The sequence below is a fragment of the Hyperolius riggenbachi genome, chromosome 10 (genome assembly GCF_040937935.1).
Source record: "Hyperolius riggenbachi isolate aHypRig1 chromosome 10, aHypRig1.pri, whole genome shotgun sequence".
Classification (NCBI taxonomy): domain Eukaryota; kingdom Metazoa; phylum Chordata; class Amphibia; order Anura; family Hyperoliidae; genus Hyperolius; species Hyperolius riggenbachi.
The window spans coordinates 232,251,713-232,273,219 of NC_090655.1; the positions used below are offsets into that span (position 1 = coordinate 232,251,713).

At 42.6% G+C, this 21,507-nt stretch overlaps 2 protein-coding genes across 2 annotated transcripts in view; one reads left to right on the forward strand and one right to left on the reverse strand.

Moving 5' to 3' along the window:
- Positions 1–21,507, forward strand: part of LOC137534811 (large ribosomal subunit protein eL33-like) — a 243,047-nt gene that overhangs the window by 21,406 nt on the left and 200,134 nt on the right. The window lies entirely within an intron of this gene.
- On the reverse strand, positions 3,415–20,970 carry LOC137536428 (zinc finger protein 585A-like). Its single transcript, XM_068258628.1, has 4 exons — positions 20,900–20,970; positions 20,699–20,784; positions 19,225–19,888; positions 3,415–6,122 (listed from the first exon to the last, which is right to left on the reverse strand). The coding sequence occupies exons 1-4, from the start codon at positions 20,928–20,930 to the stop codon at positions 3,496–3,498; spliced, it is 3,408 nt and encodes a 1,135-aa protein (XP_068114729.1). The 5' UTR covers positions 20,931–20,970; the 3' UTR covers positions 3,415–3,495.

The window sequence follows — 21,507 nt, forward strand, 5'->3', positions numbered from 1 at the left end:
ATAAGAACGCCGTCATGGCGTCCTAGTAATATGCTCTCCGCTGGTTGCCTTTGAGAAGGCCGTTAGGAAACGGTGAAACATGTCAGGCTATCTTACAGCGAGGTAACTCTGCCACCTGGGACTCCTCTCCATCATTATAATTTTTCTTCTGGACACCATCACGGTAGCTGGATCGGTAACTATATCATCATACATGCATCATTACTTGGACCTCCAATATTACCTTTGGAACTTTGTTACTTTGTTGATATCAGCCCCACTACTGCACCCAGGCTCTGGGCATATGTTCATCACAATCTAGTGGACCCTTAGCACTGGATTTCTGCTGGCACCATCTCAATATACTGTTTGCCTATGCATGGCTTTCCTAACCCTGCTGCATATGCTACTGTTGTTACCGGCCTCCATATCATGCGCTGCATGTTCATATCCATCATTGCTTGGAATCACATCATTAACTAACAGCATGTTGACAGCCTGCTTGTTTCACTAACCACTTCCATTTCCATCCCTGCGAGTGGGGGGGGGGTGCATTTTTGTGGACACCAACAGCATTTTTCAGTGCATTTGTTTCATCTGCTGCATTATTAGCCCCTGCGAGTGGGGGGCTTAGCTGCATCATTTTTCATGTGAATTCCCTAACATTATCATAAATTGAGAACTATGTTCATTAAGGTCCTATGCATGTTTTTTACACCAGCCAAAACATTTTACTAATTAGTTTTTTCTGGGGACTGCAGCCCCATAGTTATGATGGAGATCTTGAGCCCTTGGTGGTCTTTTGTGGCGGAGTTGTGTGATATACATTTTTAATGTTTATATATTTAGATTGTGTGTATAGGTCTAGTTTTAGGATTTTGGTATTTATTCATTAATAAAGTGGTTTATCTATTTTCATGCACCCAAGAGCCAATCCTCTTTTTTTGTTGCTTTTCATAATTATTGTTGGCAGGATGCATGAAAAGAGTCTTTTTTTGATAACTAATATCATTATTAATTAACTTTTTGCTCCCAATCAATTCCGGGTTTCCTTTTCTGAGTAATTTACACAATGCGATTTAGATTAGCTGACTTGCTGGGGATGGAGGCGGCTGCTGAATGCTGTCTCAGCCTGCCTACTTGGTTGCAACTGCCCACACATTACTTGATTTTCAGCATCTGGGACTGGCAGATTCAATCATATCAAATATGCCAGAGATCAATCAGTTCTTAAAAGTTGGCCTAGGGTAGTAAAAATTAAAAAATCGGCTATGGCTGTGCTAGTTGGGCAAAGTCTGTGAAAAGTTGCCCACTGCCACAAAAAAGTAAATATGGAACATAGATCCAGTGTTGAAAGTATGTGCAGTTGGCTTGAAAGCACAGTGTTGTGGGTGGGGGTTGAGTTCACAAGCGTGTTTTTTTATATGGATGTTATTTACTGCTGGGGTGGTGGGTATTGCAGATAATGATACTGACCCCTGTTTACTATCTATCTACAATATCCCTCGACCCCAGCAGCAAATAACAACCATTTGAAATGCAACCCCCTCCTCCCCCCCCCTTATGAAATGCTACAAACACCCCTCTATGAAGTGTGAAATGAACGCCCACATTCAATGCAATGATCACCACAGTATGAAATGCAATTAGAACACATATATTCATTGTTCATCCCTAGGCTCTTTTAAAAGGGTGCTTCACCTGGCTAATTTTGATGAGCACCTGGCTGTCATCAGCTCGACTCCTCATCCTACTCCTATGCTGTAAGTAGCGATGCATTTCCCACTCGCACACCACCCGGCTACTTTTTCATGCCACCCGGCTACAAAAAAATTCTGGGGAGAACACTGCAACTAGAGGATAAGCACTGACAGGATGATACAAGCCTTATGCCACAGAAGGTCATGTAGCACTTTTGTGGTAGTTATATGGGCCTTCCTACTGCCACTACCAACTGATCCGGAATTCCCCTCATGTCGCCTTCATTTGTTAAATAGGAACTCCAGTGAAAATAATATCGTAAAAAAAATTGCTTTATTTTTACAATAATTATGTATAAATAAATCATGAATAAAAGCTTTCCTCTCCCTGATTTACATTCTGACATTTATCACATGGTGAAATTTTTACTGCTGGCGGGTGATGTCAGTGGAAGGAGATGCTCCTAGCTTTTTTTGGCAGTTGGAAACAGCTGTAAATAGCTATTTCCCACAAGGTAATGAGGTTCACAGATGGGAAACTGTCAGGACCATGGTCCTGACATCACACTGTGGGAGGGGTTTCTCCCCAATATTTGCTATATAGACCCCTCTGATGATCCGTTTGAGAAAAGTAAAAGATTTCTCATGGGAAAGGGGGTACTGATTGGGATGAAGTTCAATTCTTGGTTACAGGTTCTCTTTAAGCCAATGACCTCACTATTATGTTACTGCTACAATGGTCTCAATTCTGGCTATTTTTTCTTAAGCAATTCTGAAAGATTTTCCTGCATTTCCGAACATGCAGTAAAACGTGCGGTAAATGTATAAAGTGCGGTATTACAGCGGGAAGCATGCAGTAAAAAAATAATAGTAGTCTTTAATTGTCTTCCATAAGTTAGCATAGTCTTTGGAAGACTTTTTTTTTTTTTTGGAGGAAGGCGGGGGGGGGGGGGGGGTGGAGTATTTGGTTATGTAGCAACCTATGAAAACTACATTTATAGGCATCCCTTATGTATAAAAAAAAAAAGGCAGTTAATATTTGGAGTTTTATTTCTACTATTCTTTTCTAATACACAGCCTGAATAGGAACTCCACTAAAACAGCAACAGGAACTCTACTACATACTGCAAAAAGCATACAAATCGACTTTACTGCCAGGTGCAGGCAGGTCCTAAACTGATCGGTAAATTATGTGCTAACATGCCCCCTAATTTCCATGACAATAGCGATTTTCAGTAAAATTAATGCAAGTTCCGGCATAATTTACTGTATGCGGTAATTCATGACTAAAATTTCTTGCCCGAGGTAAAACATGGCTAAAACCTACCAGAAATGCCAAATGTCCTTACTGCATGCGGTAAATTATCATACATGCAGTAATTTGCTGGAAACCCTACCAGAATTGAGGCCAATGTAGCAGATATTATTGCTTGTCCTGGATTACATCTCCCAGTACGGCTCGTGTTGAGTTTTACCACTTTCTGTTCTTTTGGTTTGTATACTATGAAAAATGACTTATGTCAATGAGCAGCCAGTTATAAACTTCCAAAACTGAGTGAAGCTGAAATTGCACCTCTGCAAGCCTGGAACCTAACTTCTCTGTATCGCGTAAGGAATGCCTAGAACTTACTGTTGTACTACAAGACTAATTGCACAGAGCAGAAGCTTGTTACTCAATTCCTACACCTGCACTAATCCAGTGGCTGGCAGCGAAATAAAATGGCAAATTATGGCTGCAACTTCCCTAAACTTTCAAAAAGCGAAAATGAGCCAAATTCACAGCAAAATCAAGTTCTGGAAATTCACCTGCTCATCCTTATTTGTCAGATTCGGAACATGACAAATCAGATTTTCCTGTATGGCTTCTTTGATGCGAAGTAAGGCTTATTTTCCAAGTGAAACTTTTCCCACACTCTGAGCATGAGAAGGGACGCTCACTTGTGTGAATTCTCTGGTGCGTCTTGAGAGTTGACTTCAGAAAAAACTGTTTCCCACACTCCAAACATGAAAAATCACGCTTTCCTGTGTGACTTCCCTGATGATAAGTAAGAAGTGATCTCTGAGCAAAACATTTCCCACATTCTGAACATGAATAGGGACGCTCCCCTGTATGAATTCTCTTATGATAAGTAAGATGTGATCTGTCAGCAAAACATTTCCCACATTCTGAGCATGAGAAGGGACGCTCACCTGTGTGAATTCTCTGATGCGTCTTGAGAGTTGACTTCAGAAAAAACTGTTTCCCACACTCCAAACATGAAAAATTACGCTTTCCTGTGTGAGTTTTCAGATGATAAGAAAGAAGTGATCTCCGAGCAAAACATTTCCCACATCCTGAACATGAATAGGGACGCTCACCTGTATGAATTCTCTGATGCGCAATGAGAGTTGACTTCAGAAAAAACTGTTTCTCGCACTCCAAACATGAAAAATCACGCTTTCCTGTGTGAGTTCTCAGATGATAATTAAGTTGTCCTTTTAGAATGAAACATTTCCCGCACTCTGAGCATGAAAAGGGATGCTCACCTGTGTGACTTCTCTGATGAGTATTAAGTTGTGATTTCTGAGTGAAACATTTCCCACATTCTGAGCATGAAAATGGGCGCTCACCTGTGTGAATTTTCTGATGATTAATGAGTTTTGCCTTATATACAAACTGTTTGTCACATTCTGAGCATGAAAAATCACGCTTCCCTGTGTGAATTCTCTGATGTTCAATAAGGTTTCTTTTGTAAGCATAACATTTCCCACACTCTGAGCATGAAAAGGGACGCTCACCTGTGTGACTTCTTTGATGAGTAATAAGATTTGACCTCACAGTAAACCGTTTGTCACATTCTGAGCATGAAAAATCACGCTTTCCTGTGTGACTTCTCTGATGACGATTAAGATCACCTTTCTGGGTATAACATTTCCCACACTCTGAGCATGAGAAGGGACGCTCACCTGTGTGAAATCTCTGATGAATAATGAGTTGTGACTTTTGACAAAACTGTTTCCCACACTCTGAACATGAAAAATCACACTCTACCATGTGACTTCTCTGATGAGTATTAAGGTTTGATTTGTTCGTGAAACATTTCCCACACTCTGAACATGAAAAGGGACGCTCACCTGTGTGACGTCTCAGATGATTAATGAAATGTCTCTTCTGAATAAACTGTTTGTCACATTCTGGACATGAAAAATCACGCTTTCTTGTGTGAATTATCTGATGAAGATTAAGGCTTGTTTTCTGACTGAAACATTTCCCACACTCTGGACATGAATAGGGGCGCTCACCTGTGTGAATGCTCTGATGCTTAATGAGACTTGACTTGTAAGTAAACTGTTTGTCACAATGTGAACATGAAAAATCACGCTTTCCTGTGTGAATTATCTGATGACGATTAAGGGTTTCTTTATGAGTGAAACATTTCCCACAATCTGAGCATGAATAGGGACGCTCACCTGTGTGACTTCGCTGATGATACTTCAGGTGTGATTTGACAATAAAACATTTCCCACATTCTGAGCATGAAAAATCACGCTTTCCTGTGTGAATTATCTGATGACGATTAAGGCTTGTTTTAGAAGTGAAACATTTCCCACACTCTGAGCATGAAAAGGGACGCTCACCTGTGTGACTTCTCTGATGATACTTCAGGTGTGATTTGAGAATAAAACATTTCCCACATTCTGAACATGAAAATTCACGCTTTCCCGTGTGAATTATCTGATGACGATTAAGGCTTGTTTTAGAAGTGAAACATTTCCCACACTCTGAGCATGAAAAGGGACGCACACCTGTGTGAATGATTTGATGAGAATTAAGGTTACCTTTCTTAGCGAAACATTTACCACACTCTGAGCAAGAAAAACGCCGCTCACCTGTGTGAATTCTCTGGTGCCTAATAAGATTTGACTTCCTAGTAAACTGTTTGTCACAATGTGAACATGAAAAATCACGCTTTCCTGTGTGAATTCTCTGATGATTATTAAGGCTTGTTTTGTGAGTGAAACATTTCCCACACTCTGAGCATGAAAAGGGGCGCTCACCTGTGTGACTTCTCTGATGATAATTAAGGCTTGATTTCCGAGTAAAACATTTCCCACACTCTGGACATGTAAAGGCATGCTCACCTCTACTACTTTTCTGGTGTAAAACAAGTGATTTCTTTTTCCTCTTTTCACAGTCAGATGAAGGAAATGTCTTCTCATCCATATGTTTAGGAATACAAGATTTACCAGACGATTCCCCAACATTGGATGGATCTTTTGCTCTATCAGTAGTGTGAGATCTTGGCTGGATATTTGGGGTAACAGGATGTGATCTGTCAGAAGATTCCTCGGGATTAGAGGGATCCGGGGATCTCTCACGGTAAAGTCTGTCACGAGTATTTCCAGTAATGGGGTTTCCTCCTGGAGAATGTTGTGTGACGCCATTATCTTCTGCAGTATAATCTGGAGGAGAAATTGTCAGGTATATTATATCTTTATTATCAAACTGTCATTGTGGTTAAGTTATCTCAAGTAACTCGAATTATAATAATTAGATACAGTTTACATTCTTCTATGATTTCTAGTGTGTATTCAGTAGTGGGAGTCATAGGTAGGAAAAGTATACTGTACAGACCAAAAGTTTGGAGATACCTTCTCATTCAAAGATTTTCTTTATTTTCATGACTTTGAACATTGTAGATTCACACTGAAGGCATCCAAACTATGAATTAACATAGATCAGGTCAATGTCACACAGAGTTCTAGCAGCAGACACATCTCTAGAACAACTGTTAAGAGGAGACTGTGTGAATCAGGCCTTCATGGTATAATATCTGCTAGGAAACCACTGCTAAGGACAGGCAACAAGCAGAAGAGACTTCTTTGGGCTAAAGAACACAAGGAATGGACATTAGACCAGTGGAAATCTGTGCCTTGGTCTAATGAGTCCAAATTTGCGATTTTCGGTTCCAACCACCATGTCTTTGTGCATTGCAGAAAAGGTAACCGGATGGTCTCTACATGCCTGTATCCCACCGTGAAGCATGGAGGAGGAGGTGTGATGGTGTGGAGGTGCTTTGCTGGTGACACTGTTGGTGATCTATTCAAAATTGAAGGCATACTGAACCAGCATGGCTACCACAGCAGCTTGCAGCGGCATGCTATTCCATCTTTTGTTTTTAGTTGGACCATCATTTATTTTTTCAACAGGACAATGACCCCAAACACACCTCCAGGCTGTGTAAGGGCTATTTGACCAGGAAGGAGAGTGATGGCCTGGCCTCCACAGTCACCAGACCTGAACCCAATCAATATGTTTTGGGGTGAGCTGGACCGCAGAGTGAAGGCAAAAGGGCCAACAAGTGCTAAGCATCTGTGGGAACTCCTTCAAGACTGTTGTAAGACCATTTCAGGTGACTACCTCTTGAAGCTCATCAAGAGCGTGCCAAGAGTGTGCAAAGCAGTAATCAAAGCAAAAGGTGGCTACTTTGAAGAACCTAGAATATGACATATTTTCAGTTGTTTCACACTTTTTGGTTATGTACTATACTTCTACATGTGTTCATTCATAGTTTGGATGCCTTCAGTAAAAATCTACAATGTTCATAGTCATGAAAATAAAGAAAACTCTTTGAATGAGAAGGTGCGTCCAAACTTTTGGTCTGTACTGTACATCTGGTGTGGTGTATACCTCATGTAACAGTGTGCATTCTTGTAACACTCATGCATACATTTGTTTTGTGCTCCTGTAAGCAGAGACAGGGCACATCTTGTAGCTCGTGTAATCAGTGCTGACTCCCATCCAAGGACAAGTACAACAAACATGTATGTTCTCAATGTGGATGTCCTTGAGACTCACATGAATGTCATACATGCATGCTGATTATCGGTGTATAAATATGGGCTGAGAAAGCTCAGTAGACACACATACACAGAGACATCCTATATCGTATGCTTTAGGCTCAGGCTACTGGAGATGAAGATTTCATTTTTCAGCATGACCTGGCACCTGCTCACAGTGCCAAAACCACTGGTAAATGGTTTACTGACCATGGTATTACTGTGCTCAATTGGCCTGCCAACTCTCCTGACCTGAACCCCATAGAGAATCTGTGGGATATTGTGAAGAGAAAGTTGAGAGACGCAAGACCCAACACTCTGGATGAGCTTAAGGCCTCTATCGAAGCATCCTGGGCCTCCATAACACCTGAGCAGTGCCACAGGCTGATTGCCTCCATGCCACGCCGCATTGAAGCAGTTATTTCTGCAAAAGGATTCCCGACCAAGTATTGAGTGCATAACTGAACATAATTATTTGAAGGTTGACTTTTTTTTGTTTTAAAAACACTTTTCTTTTATTGGTCGGATGAAATATGCTAATTTTTTTAGATAGGAAATTTGGGTTTTCATGAGCTGTATGCCAAAATCATCAATATTAAAACAATAAAAGGCTTGAACTACTTCAGTTGTGTGTAATGAATCTAAAATATATGAAAGTCTAATATTTATCAGTACATTACAGAAAATAATGAACTTTATCACAATATGCTAATTTTTTTAGAAGATCCTGTATATATATATATATATATATATATATATATATATATATATATATATATATATATATATATATATATATATATATATATATATATATATATATATATATATATATATATATCCTCAATATATTTATTTACTGCAAACCCAACTGCCAGTCAGAAACAATTCTGCCCAATAGGAGTGTAGCCTTATACCAACCTATACCAAATGTTGTTACCACAACACCTTGTAACAAAACCATTAAAATCCCATGTCCCCAATGTTCAGGGCCCATTTCCACTATCGCGAATTCGCATGCGTTTTTCGCATGCAAATTCGCATAGCAATACAAGTGAATGGGACTGTTTCCACTTGTCAGGATTCCTTTGCGTTTTTCTGTGCAGAAAAAATTCGCATGGCAGAGCCATCAGAATTCGCATACCGCTATGCGAGCCGCATACAATGTATTTAATAGGAAATTCGCATGAGGTTTGGGTATGCAAATTTTCATGCGAATTCGCATAGAAACAATGGAAATGCACACCAGCACTGCCATGGTTAAATTCGCATACATCGTCATCCATGCGAATTCGCATGAAAATTCGCATAGACCCGCATGCGAAATTCGCATCCGCATGCAAATTTTTACCGCGGCGATTCGCACCGCACAAGTGGAAATGCAGCCTCAGAGTGCCTGCAGCCGCCATAAAGCAATCAAACACATGCACAATTCAAAGATAATGCCATAGTCCATAGCTCCTCCTCTGCAAGAACAATAAATCACTTCCCAAAGCACGGTGCTTACGAGTAATACTTGAATCCTCTCTCTATTTTATTCCTCACATTCACTCCCTAACCAGCTCCTGTCATCTCCAACTCAAAAACATATCTCGCATCTGACCTTTTCTCACTCGAGACACAACTAAAATGTTAATACATGCTCTTATATTATCTCGTCTGGACTATTGTAACATACTACTTTGTGGACTACCTTCTAACAGACTGGCACTGCTCCAATCAGTACTGAACTCAGCTGCTCGTCTCATTAATCTCTCTTCTCCTTCTTCTGCTGCCCCTCTCTATCAAGCTCTTCATTGGCTGCCAATTAACCAGAGGATCCAGTTCAAACTCTTAACCCTAACCTACAAATCTCTCCACAATCTCTCTCCTGTCTACATCTCCTCACTGGCTTCCAGATACCAACCCAATCGTAATCTCAGATCTGCACATGACCGGCTGTTGTCCTCCTCTAGAATGACCTCCTTGCATTCACATATACAAGATTTAGCACATGCTTCACCACTCCTCTGGAGTGCCCTCCCACAACAGATCCGTTGCTCTCCAACCTTTGTTACCTTTAAGGGCCCTTTTCCACCAGCGCGTTTGCGCTGGCTGAATCGGAAAGACGCAAACCGCTAGCGATTTTACAATTGCTATGGTTTGCTTTTTAACATAGGAATCGCGGTAGGTCATTTCCACTACCGCGATTAGTTTTTTACGGGAACGCGAACGCGCGGCGGAGCGATATTTGCAGCGATTTTGCTATGCAGTGCATAGCATAGCAAAATCGCGGCCGCAAACGTCGGGGAATCGCCGGTATTTGCGATTCAGCAATCGCTAGCGTTCAGCGTGAACGCTAGCGACTGCTAGTGGAAAAGGTTCTTTCAAAACTCCGACAAGCATATGCTCTACCTTAGGCCACTTCCCCCTTGGTCTAAAGTCAAGTTGCACTCCTACTAGATATCCTAAAAAACACTGCCTGTAGGTATGTTTATTGTATACTACCCTACCTATTCCATTTGTCTGTATTACTATGTACCCCATGTTTGTTTGTTTCTTTCTTTGTACAGCGCCACAGAAAATGTTAGCGCTTTAAATAAATAATAATAATAATATAGTTCAAGTTGCCTGGATTCCCGAAACTAACCAACCCACACAGTTCCTGGCAGACAGAGTCTCTCATGATGGGTGCCAACACCGGGGAAAGCTACAGCTGCTTCTCCGCACCAACAGAGGGCTCCCCCTCTCTCCACCACTCTCGGTTGTAATCTGGGATAGTAAGTATCGGTGAGGTTTGCAGCATGGCTTGCACAACATAGTGTAGACACTCCCCAATCAGTCCAGCTGGTTTATGCATTGCGCACATGTCATGCGCACTTCCTCAGAACAGATAGGTTTGGATTGAACAGTCGCTTTTTATTCGGGAGCTGACTCCGCCCACTTGGTACATCTTACCTAGTTCATTAACTCCCACATGTAAACGGGATAATCTCGTACATTTCCTTTTCAATAAGACTACTGTGTTTTCTAAACAATTTATCAACTGCATGCAGGGATCCTTTTTCCTTCCTCCACTGCAGAGCATACAGCCCCAAGTAGGCGAGCTCCAAGCAAACACAGTCCACCGCACTATATGGACATCAGCATCTTTTTTGCAAGACTATTTTCTTTTTAATGTCAGGGTATTCTTTTTAATATACTGTGTAACCTGCAGGGCTGTGGAGTCGGTACAAAAATCTTCCGACTCATCTAATTTTCATATTACAATCTTGTTGATTGAAAGTATGTAACATAAAATGCATCTCTTAACTGCCAACGCTTAGGAATTTTAAAAGACAACTGAACTGAGAGGGATATGGAGGCTGCCATATTTATTCCCTTTTAACCACTTAAGGACCAGGACCTATGCTGGTCCGATCTGTGCTGCGTGAGCTCTCCAGCCCACAGCACAGATCACTTTGAAGCCAGGGCGACCAGACTTCCCTCCCCCTTTTTCCCCACTAGGGGGATGTCCTGCTGGGGGGGTCTGATCGCCGCCGGCCATCTGCGTTTTGCGGGGGGGGGGGGGGGGGGCTCCTCAAAGCCCCCCTCCGCAGGCATTTCCGCCCTCACGCTCCTTACCTCCCTCTCCCTCATGCAGTGTAATGCGCAAGACGGATATCCGTCTTGCGCATCCTAGGATAGGCTTCCGCCTATCAGATGCCGGCGATCCCCGGGCAATCAGAGGCCGGGGATCGCCGATCTGCCTTACAGCAGCGCCATATGATGTAAACAGCGGGGGATTTGTTCCCCGCGTGTTTAGATTTTGCCGGCGAGCCGCGATCGGCGGCTCTCCGGCTGTTCACGGAGACACCCTCCGTGAACTGACATGGAAAGGCCTTTTCCATGGCAAACCACTTAAGACCTGCCGACGCCTATGGGCGTTAGCTGGTCGTTAAGTGGTTAAACAATACCAGTTACCTGGCTATACAGCTGACCTACAGCCTCGAATACCTTTAGTCATAGACTCGTTCACATATGTGTTTCCGTGCGCCTTTGGAAGTGCGTATGTCTGTGCAAGAACAGAAGGGTATAGACAGCCCTTCTGCTATTCACATGTCGCATTCAGAAATGCGCTGCGCAGCAGTACGATGCGCTATGGTGCGCTTGTGTACTGCTGCATGCATTCTGTCGGCAAGAACAGAGCTGACCCATTCACTGTCAATGGATGGGATCCGCAGTGCAGCGGGTAGCAGCGCAGATGGCGTGCGAACATACGCATTGCATTCCGATCGCATGGCCATCTGCGCTGCATAGATGTGAATGAGGTCTAAAACTAGTGCTTAGTATTGATAAAAGGTACAGACAGGAACAAAGAACATCTATCAGGCCCTAGCCAATGTAACTGTGGGTACATGAAAGAGTGATGTGCAGGTACTCTGCAGGAGAATGAGGGGATTCTTCCTCCGTTACACATTCTTCATGCACAATCTGAACCAGGTTTATGGGTGATAGACAATACCTCTGTGTTCAATGTGCACAACATTCTCAGTGGATTCCCTGCAGCTCTGTGGGAAGTGCATATGTAGAGTATAGTACTACTGTGTAACTTAAAAGTACACCTGAGACAGATGAAAGTTTTATACATACCACAGACTTCCTCCAGACCCTTTCAGGCTAATCAATCCCTCCTTTTTCTCGTCCGCCACCAGGATCTTCTGCCATGGGTCCAGGCACTTGAGCCAGTCGGGCGTAGTGCGCAAACACACACCCTGCCGCCAGGAACGTATTACACCTGCGCAGCACTATTTTGCACATGCAGAACGCTCCACGCAGCCGGACTGCGCTGACTCGCTGAACTACCGGGACTCATAGTAGAAGATCCAGGTGGTTGAAGAGGACAGCAAGGGACTGATTAGCCTGAAGGGGGCTGGAGGAAGCCTGCATATAAATAAAGAAGATGAAGATTATCGGTACTGCGAGTGCTTTATTCCAACATGCAAGACACAAATTGCAGTACACGTAACAGTGTTGCTTTAAAAGTCACATACCATATCTTGTGAAGTGAGTGATGCAGAAGGTGCTGGGGACAAGTTGCCTGATGCCCGTTTTGCGCTAAAAATGCGCTTCCACGGAGGCTAAGACCTGGAGCAAGCCCCAGGTATGTATAAAACTTTTCTTTTCATCCATCTCAGGTTCCCTTTAATTCGTAGTCACCAAACCAAATTTTAACAACATATCAAATTATTTGATTTCATGAGCAAAATAATTGCATACATTTGCATAAACAAGTATCAACACAGAATTATTTCATTGACCATCTTAATCATTGACCATCTCTATTAGTGATACAGCAACACATCAGGCTTTATTCTTACAGCATAGATGTTATTTAGTATATATAAAAGATTCCTGTGTTCACATCATATATACTGTACAGTCACAATCAGATACGTATATCTGAGTTTAAAAATACGGGGACTGTTTTATTGAAGCTGCACAAGTGACTATTTTTGATTGGTTTATTTCATTTTGTGGGCTAATGTTATGATCGCTTCTGCAGCGTTTACTGCTGACTGCACTGGTATTGCAAACCAAGCAGTTCTAATGTCATTACATGCATTTGCTTGCATAGTTTGGTTTGCACTTAAACTAGTTGCTGATTCCATCTGCAGTCGCTCTGAAGTTTATGACAGTTTAATATGCTTTTGTGTAAACAAACATTGTCTGCTGCAGTGGAGGGGCGGTCCCTTTCCTGCAGGCTGCATATCATTGTCTGCCTTTTCCTGCTATCAGCCTGTGATTAATTACCATTCACTTGTGTGGGAATCTGCAGGTCTGCTCCCATTGGATGACCTCAGTATAAAGAACTGCTTCCTGCAATGCCTCATGGGCTATCATAGTTTCAGACTCTATCTGTTACTCTGCTCGTGCCCCACCTCGTTCCTGGTCCGTGTGGACTGCGCTGACTCCTGCGAAGGGGTCAGCGAGTCCTCCTAGTTCTGCTCTTGTTCTAGAAGTTGCTACTTGCTTGTCTTGTGTCATATATTGGTTCATCGCCAATATATACGCATACTTGCGCATTTTGTTATTTTCCTTGTATTCGTGTTACGTTAATATATCAGTGTCGCTGATATATACGTACACGAACTGTTTATTTCCTGTGTTCAGCTAGTCAGTTTCCAGCACGTTTTGGTAGTTTGCGCGTATCGTGAACACCCGTGCTGAGCTAGTTATCCTGTTCCTGGTCCTGTTTGTGGATTGCGTTCATCTCTGCGAAGAGATAACGAATCCTTCTGAATCCTGTTCCTGGTCCTGTTTGTGGATTGCGTTCATCTCTGCGAAGAGATAGCGAATCCTTCTGAGTCCTGTTCCCTGTATTACTTCAGTCTTAGTCAGAGTTCCTGCTTATGTCATATATCGGTTCATTGCCAATATATACATATGTTAGTCAGACGTTACGAATAGTTTCATTGATAGCTGTAATTGTAATACGCTAGGAAAACATACTTATTGTATATTTATCTGTGTTACGTTCATCTATCTCGATCCTGCTATTTCCTGTCTCTCCTGTCCTGTCTTTGTGAGGCACGCCATCGCCGCAACGCATTGGCTGCCTCATTCCAGTCTGTCTGGTTTTGGACGCTTGCTGTCGCTAAGTAATCGCTAGCTAGCAAGCGTTCATTCTGTCTACCTGTCCTGATCTCCTCAGTCCTGGTTTATGCGCTCTGCGCTACCTTGCGCTGAGACGTTATTACGAAAGTGTTTGTGGCTGTTCAGATCTGCACCGGCTCTGTGCACCACAATCTCCTATTGGAGTCAGTGCTCTCCTCCACTAAACTGGGGATATCCTGATCCCTTGTGCTAGTGTGTGTACCTCCTTCACGTCAGCTTATGTGTTGTATGCTGACTGTGGAGATTACACCCCCAAGCTTAACAGCTAAGCACAGATATTACTGTATATATAATTCATGATGAATATTATCTGAGAAATATAATTTTATAATATTTTCTATTTTAAATACAGTTTAAATTCATTAGGAGTCAGTGCATTTTTTTCCCCGACTCTGACCCCAGGTACCCAAAAATTGCTCCGACTCCGACTCCACAGTCCTGGTAACCTGAACATAACTTTGCATGTCTATACAATCTGTCACATGTCTATAATGTCTATACTGTCTTTTTACAGGAGAACCGACTTCTCAGCCCTCCTTACAGCCGCCAGTGGCACTGAGACAAGCTGACAACTTTCCCTCTTCTGTGGATTCCCTCCAAGGAGATTAACGGTCGCGTCTAACTACACCGTGCATCCCTTCCTGCATCCTGGACCCCTTGCTCAGGTCTCGTGCCCGCTGCTGACTGGAGAGCTCGCTCCCCGGCTGCCATCTAAGAGGGACAAAATCTGACTTAGGCTGATCCTTACCGACAGCCACTACATCAAAGTGAGACTTGTACTGGATAGGACAGTGTGATTGCAACTTTCTGCCCGTCTCAGAGCGCTTTTTGTTTGTTTTTAGCCATATACATTACAACTAGACATCTTTTTCCATTTATATACTACCTAGTAAACCTAAGCCCATTTAAAAACGGGCTCTAGGTCTGTGTACCTGGGCACGCGCGCGCAACCGGACGCGCACACGCCCGCTCAACCCGCCGCCACATGCGACCGCCGCCGCTCACCCGCCGCACATCCGGCCGCCTGCTCACATGCCGCCCGCTCGACTCCCTGGCCCCGTCCCCGGCCTCCTGTCTCTGGGTCTGTGCTGCGCACATGCGCACTGCCTTGCAGCACGGACAACGCTACACAAAGACAGGTGTCCGCAGCAACAGTATCTCCTTCTCATTTGTTGGTACTATGATGTTATACTGAGGAATGGAGATGGGCCTTTCATATGGTGTACAGAATCTCCTCCTCATTTGTTGGTACTATGATGTTATACTGAAGAATGGAGATGGACCTTTCATATGGTGTACAGAATCTCCGCCTCATTTGTTGGTACTATGATGTTATACTGAGGAATGGAGATGGGCCTTTCATATGGTGTACAGAATCTCCTCCTCATTTATTGGTGCTATGATGTTATACTGAGGAATGGAGATGGGCCTTTCATATGGTGTACAGTATCTCCTCCTCATTTGTTGGTACTATGATGTTATACTGAGGAATGGAGATGGGCCTTTCATATGGTGTACAGTATCTCCTCCTCATTTGATGGTACTATGATGTTATACTGAGGAATGGAGATGGGCCTTTCATATGGTGTACAGAATCTCCTCCTCATTTGTTGGCTGTATGATGTTATGCCGAGGAATGGAGATGGGCTCTTCACATGGTGTACAGTATCTCCTCCTCATTTGTTGTTACTATGATGTTATACTGAGGAATGGAGATGGGCCTTTTATATGGTGTACAGTATCTCCTCCTCATTTGATGGTACTATGATGTTATACTGAGGAATGGAGATGGGCCTTTCATATGGTGTACAGAATCTCCTCCTCATGTGTTGGTGCTATGATGTTATACTGAGGAATGGAGATGGGCCTTTTATATGGTGTACAGTATCTCCTCCTCATTTGTTGGTACTATGATGTTATGCTGAGGAATGGAGATGAACCTTTCATATGGTGTACAGTATCTCCTCCTCATTTGTTGTAACTATGATGTTATACTGAGGAATGGAGATGGGCCTTTTATATGGTGTACAGTATCTCCTCCTCATTTGATGGTACTATGATGTTATACTGAGGAATGGAGATGGGCCTTTCATATGGTGTACAGAATCTCCTCCTCATTTGTTGGTGCTATGATGTTATACTGAGGAATGGAGATGGGCCTTTCATATGGTGTACAGTATCTCCTCCTCATTTGTTGGTACTATGATGTTATGCTGAGGAATGGAGATGGACCTTTCATATGGTGTACAGTATCTCCTCCTCATTTGTTGGTACTATGATGTTATACTGAGGAATGGAGATGGGCCTTTCATATGGTGTACAGAATCTCCTCCTCATTTGTTGGTAGTATGATGTTATGCTGAAGAATGGAGATGGACCTTTCATGTGGTGTACAGTATCTCCTCCTCATTTGTTGGTACTATGATGTTATACTGAGGAATGGAGATGGGCCTTTCATATGGTGTACAGTATCTCCTCCTCATTTGTTGGTACTATGATGTTATGCTGAGGAATGGAGATGGACCTTTCATATGGTAAACAATATCTCCTCCTCATTTGTTGGCTCTATGATGTTATGCTGAGGAATGAAGATGGGCTCTTCACATGGTGTACAGTATCTCCTCCTCATTTGTTGTTACTATGATGTTATACTGAGGAATGGAGATGGGCCTTTTATATGGTGTACAGTATCTCCTCCTTATTTGATGGTACTATGATGTTATACTGAGGAATGGAGATGGGCCTTTCATATGGTGTACAGAATCTCCTCCTCATTTGTTGGTGCTATGATGTTATACTGAGGAATGGAGATGGGCATTTCATATGATGTATAGTATCTCCTCCTCATTTGTTGGTGCTATGATGTTATACTGAGGAATGGAGATGGGCCTTTCATATGGTGTACAGTATCTCCTCCTCATTTGTTGGTACTATGATGTTATACTGAGGAATGGAGATGGGCTCTTCACATGGTGTACAGTATCTCCTCCTCATTTGTTGGTACTATGATGTTATGCTGAGGAATGGAGATGGGCCTTTCATATGGTGTACAGTATCTCCTCCTCATTTGTTGGTACTATGATGTTATGCTGAGGAATGGAGATGGACCTTTCATATGGTGAACAGTATCTCCTCCTCATTTGTTGGTACTATGATTTTATACTGAGGAATGGAGATGGGCCTTTCATATGGTGTACAGTATCTCCTCCTCGTTTGTTGGTACTATGTTATGCTGAGGAATGGAGATGGACCTTTCATATGGTGTACAGTATCTCCTCCTCATTTGTTGGTACTATGATGTTATACTGAGGAATGGAGATGGGCCTTTCATATGGTGTACAGTATCTCCTCCTCATTTGTTAGTACTATGATGTTATACTGAGGAATGGAGATGGGCCTTTTATATGGTGTACAGTATCTCCTCATTTGTTGGTACTATAATGTTATACTGAGGAACGGAGATGGGCCTTTCATATGGTGTACAGTATCTCCTCCTCATTTGTTGGTACTATGATGTTATACTGAGGAATGGGGATGGACCTTTCATATGATGTACAGTATCTCCTCCTCATTTGTTAGTACTATGATGTTATACTGAGGAATGGAGATGGGCCTTTCATATGGTATACACTATCTCCTCCTCATTTGTTGGTGCTATGATATACTGATGAATGGAGATGGGCCTTTCATATGGTGTACAGTATCTTCTCCTCATTTGTTGGTGTTATGATGTAATACTGAGGAATGGAGATGGACCTTTCATATGATGTACAGTATCTCCTCCTCATTTGTTGGTACTATGATGTTATACTGAGGAATGGAGATGGACCTTTCATATGGTGTACAGTATCTCCTCCTCATTTGTTAGTACTATGAGGTTATACTGAGGAATGGAGATGGGCCTTTCATATGGTGTACAGAATCTCCTCCTCATTTGTTGGTACTATGATGTTATACTGAGGAATGGAGATGGGCCTTTCATATGGTGTACAGTATCTCCTCCTCATTTGTTGGTGCTATGATGTTATACTGAGGAATGGAGATGGGCTCTTCACATGGTGTACAGTATCTCCTCCTCATTTGTTGGTACTATGATGTTATGCTGAGGAATGGAGATGGGCCTTTCATATGGTGTACAGTATCTCCTCCTCATTTGTTGGTACTATGATGTTATGCTGAGGAATGGAGATGGACCTTTCATATGGTGAACAGTATCTCCTCCTCATTTGTTGGCTCTATGATGTTATGCTGAGGAATGGAGATGGGCTCTTCACATGGTGTACAGTATCTCCTCCTCATTTGTTGTTACTATGATGTTATACTGAGGAATGGAGATGGGCCTTTTATATGGTGTACAGTATCTCCTCCTCATTTGTTGGTACTATGATGTTATACTGAGGAATGGAGATGGGCCTTTTATATGGCTTACTGTATCTCCTCCTCATTTGTTGGTACTCTAATGTTATACTGAGGAACGGAGATGGACCTTTCATATGGTGTACAGTATCTCCTCCTCATTTGTTGGTACTATGATGTTATACTGAGGAATGGAGATGGGCTCTTTACATGGTGTACAGTATCTCCTCCTCATTTGTTGGTACTATGATGTTATACTGAGGAATGGGGATGGACCTTTCATATGATGTACAGTATCTCCTCCTCATTTGTTGGTACTATGATGTTATACTGAGGAATGGAGATGGGCTCTTTACATGGTGTACAGTATCTCCTCCTCATTTGTTGGTACTATGATGTTATACTGAGGAATGGAGATGGGCCTTTCATATGGTATACAGGATCCCCTCCTCATTTGTTGGTGCTATGATGTTATACTGATGAAAGGAGATGGACCTCTCATATGGTGTACAGTATCTCCTCCTCATTTGATGGTACTATGTTGTTATACTGAGGAATGAAGATGGGCCTTTCATATGGTGTACAGTATCTCCTCATTTGTTGGGAACAGTTGGTAGTGGGGGTTGTACTTTGGTTAGCGTCTTATATAGAATACTATGGATTGATTTATTCTTCTCTTAACTGAAACATTTTTATGTGGTAATGAAACAAAATCCAGTAAAGGGTAACTTACCTGAGCTAATATCTACAGGGCATTTCTCATTTTTCCAAAGCATCATCACATGGTCTTGTTTGGAAAATTGATGATCACCCCTCACATACGTCTCTTCTTCCTGTTTAACTGTCCTCATTATTTCACCCTCCTCAGTACACTGGTGATTATTCCACACATAGGGGGACTCTTCTTCCTCCTTTATTATCACCATCATATTATCCGCCTCCATAGGCTGCTGGTCACCCCTCACATATGTCTCTTCTTCTTCCTCTTTAAAAGTCTTCATCAAGTCACCCTCCTCCATAGACTGCTGGTCACCCCTCACATATGTCTCTTCTTCTTCCTCTTTAATAGTCTTCACCATGTCAACCTCCTCCATAGACTGCTGGTCACCCCTCACATATGTCTCTTCTTCTTCCTCTTTAATAGTCTTCACCATGTCAACCTCCTCCATAGACTGCTGGTCACCCCCCACATAGGTCTCTTCTTCTTCCTCTTTAAAAGTCTTCATCATGTCACCCTCCTCCATAGACTGCTGGTCACCCCTCACATGCGTCTCTTCTTCTTCTTCTTTAATAGTCCTCATCATGTCACCCTCCTCCATAGACTGCTGGTCACCCCTCACATGCGTCTCTTCTTCTTCCTCTTTAATCCCAATGTTCAAATCAGTATGTTCTTTGCACTGAAACCACAAAAATGATAATATCAAAAATATTATTTGTAAGGCTGGAGTACAAGCAAATTCCTGTTGTCGGGGAAAGCATAGGTCAGATGATGGGTGGCGGCATCTTTACTGCTGGCAAGGTGCATCAGTATGGGATATTTGTTTGTTGTGATGTGAGCAGGAACACCACCTGGTCTCCCACAGTGCTCTGGGGCAGAAGGCTGCGTGACATCATAGCTGAGGCTAGGTTAGTCACACCATGCTTACATACATTGTCTCTGTGCTCTGTGTACTAGTGTGCTTTAGCTGTACCTGTGCTCTCTGCTAATGGCTGCCACCTTCTGTTTTAAAAGAGGCTTGCTCTGTTTTATGTGGGGGCGGGGCTTCAATTTGTGTGCAACTCCTCCAGCCACAGACAAGGAAGAGCCCCTTCTGACATCATATTCAGTCACCCACCAGGGACAAAGTCTTCACTTAAGGTGTAATAATGTATCATAAATAGAAAGACACAGGCATGCCATAGGCTAAAAGGTAGCCATACACTGTACAATTTTTTGCACGATTAAACATTCAAATGTCCGATCATAAATGAAAGCAAATTTAAACATTCATACTTGATATTATATTGATATTTAGGGCAAAAATGTATTGAAACACTGATTCACAAAGCTGGCCTTTAGTTGGTCATAATATAATTGATGACAGCATCGATTGAAAACAAAATGGAGTGATAATTGAATAGTGCATGGCCAGCTATAGATAGATCATAGGTTATCTCATACAGCATGAAGTCTTTTTTTGGACAGTGATACTCTCAAGTCCACATACCTGATAATGGTGAAGAATGGTGTGATCTTCCTGAGAATAAAGAGGACCTGTACATCTCTCTGGTGTGTTTATGTTACTGGTTCCATCTGTAGAAAATACATACACAGTGACTGAATACCTTGTTGCTGTATTATTAGGGGGGATGTGGGTGGACCTTCCATACTGCTCTCTCCTTTACAAGACATGAAAGTCTCCTCTTACCTGGTGATGTGAGGGGCGGCTGATTCTCCATCCTGAGATGCTTGTAGAGGCCCCCCTTGTGTCCTTTTAGATACTGCATGGAGAAATAGAGGCATTCAGACATCTTATAGGAACGTGATTATACATATAGTATATATATAGGCACCGGATTACACATATACATACAGTATACCAGGGCTGTGGAGTCGGTATAAAAATCATCCAACTCAGTTTATGAAACCGCTGACTGACTCCAGGTACCCAAAACTGCTCTGACTTCAACTCCTCTACTCCACAGCCCTGTATTACACACACACACACACACACACACACACACACACACACACACACACACACACACACACACACACACACACACACACACACACACACACACACACACACACACACACACACACACACACACACACACACACACACACACACACACACACACACACACACACACACACACACACACACACACACACACACACACACACACACACATCATTACCTGCACTGTTCACTTCTCCCATAAACAATTCTATCACTTTGTAGATGACTTATGATCTCTCCGTTCCTCTCAGCTGTCAGTGAGAGAGATGGAGGTAATATGAATGAAGCTT

What these genes read in the sequence shown, in the direction of transcription:
- LOC137536428 (XM_068258628.1), bottom strand. Translation starts at nt 20,930, where the DNA reads ATGGAGAATCAGCCGCCCCTCACATCACCAG. An exon ending in GCCGCCCCTCACATCACCAG is followed by an intron (nt 20,785 to 20,899) that starts GTAAGAGGAGAC and finishes TATTTTCTACAG; the next exon opens with ATGGAACCAGTAACATAAAC. An exon ending in CCATTCTTCACCATTATCAG is followed by an intron (nt 19,889 to 20,698) that starts GTATGTGGACTT and finishes TTGTGGTTTCAG; the next exon opens with TGCAAAGAACATACTGATTT.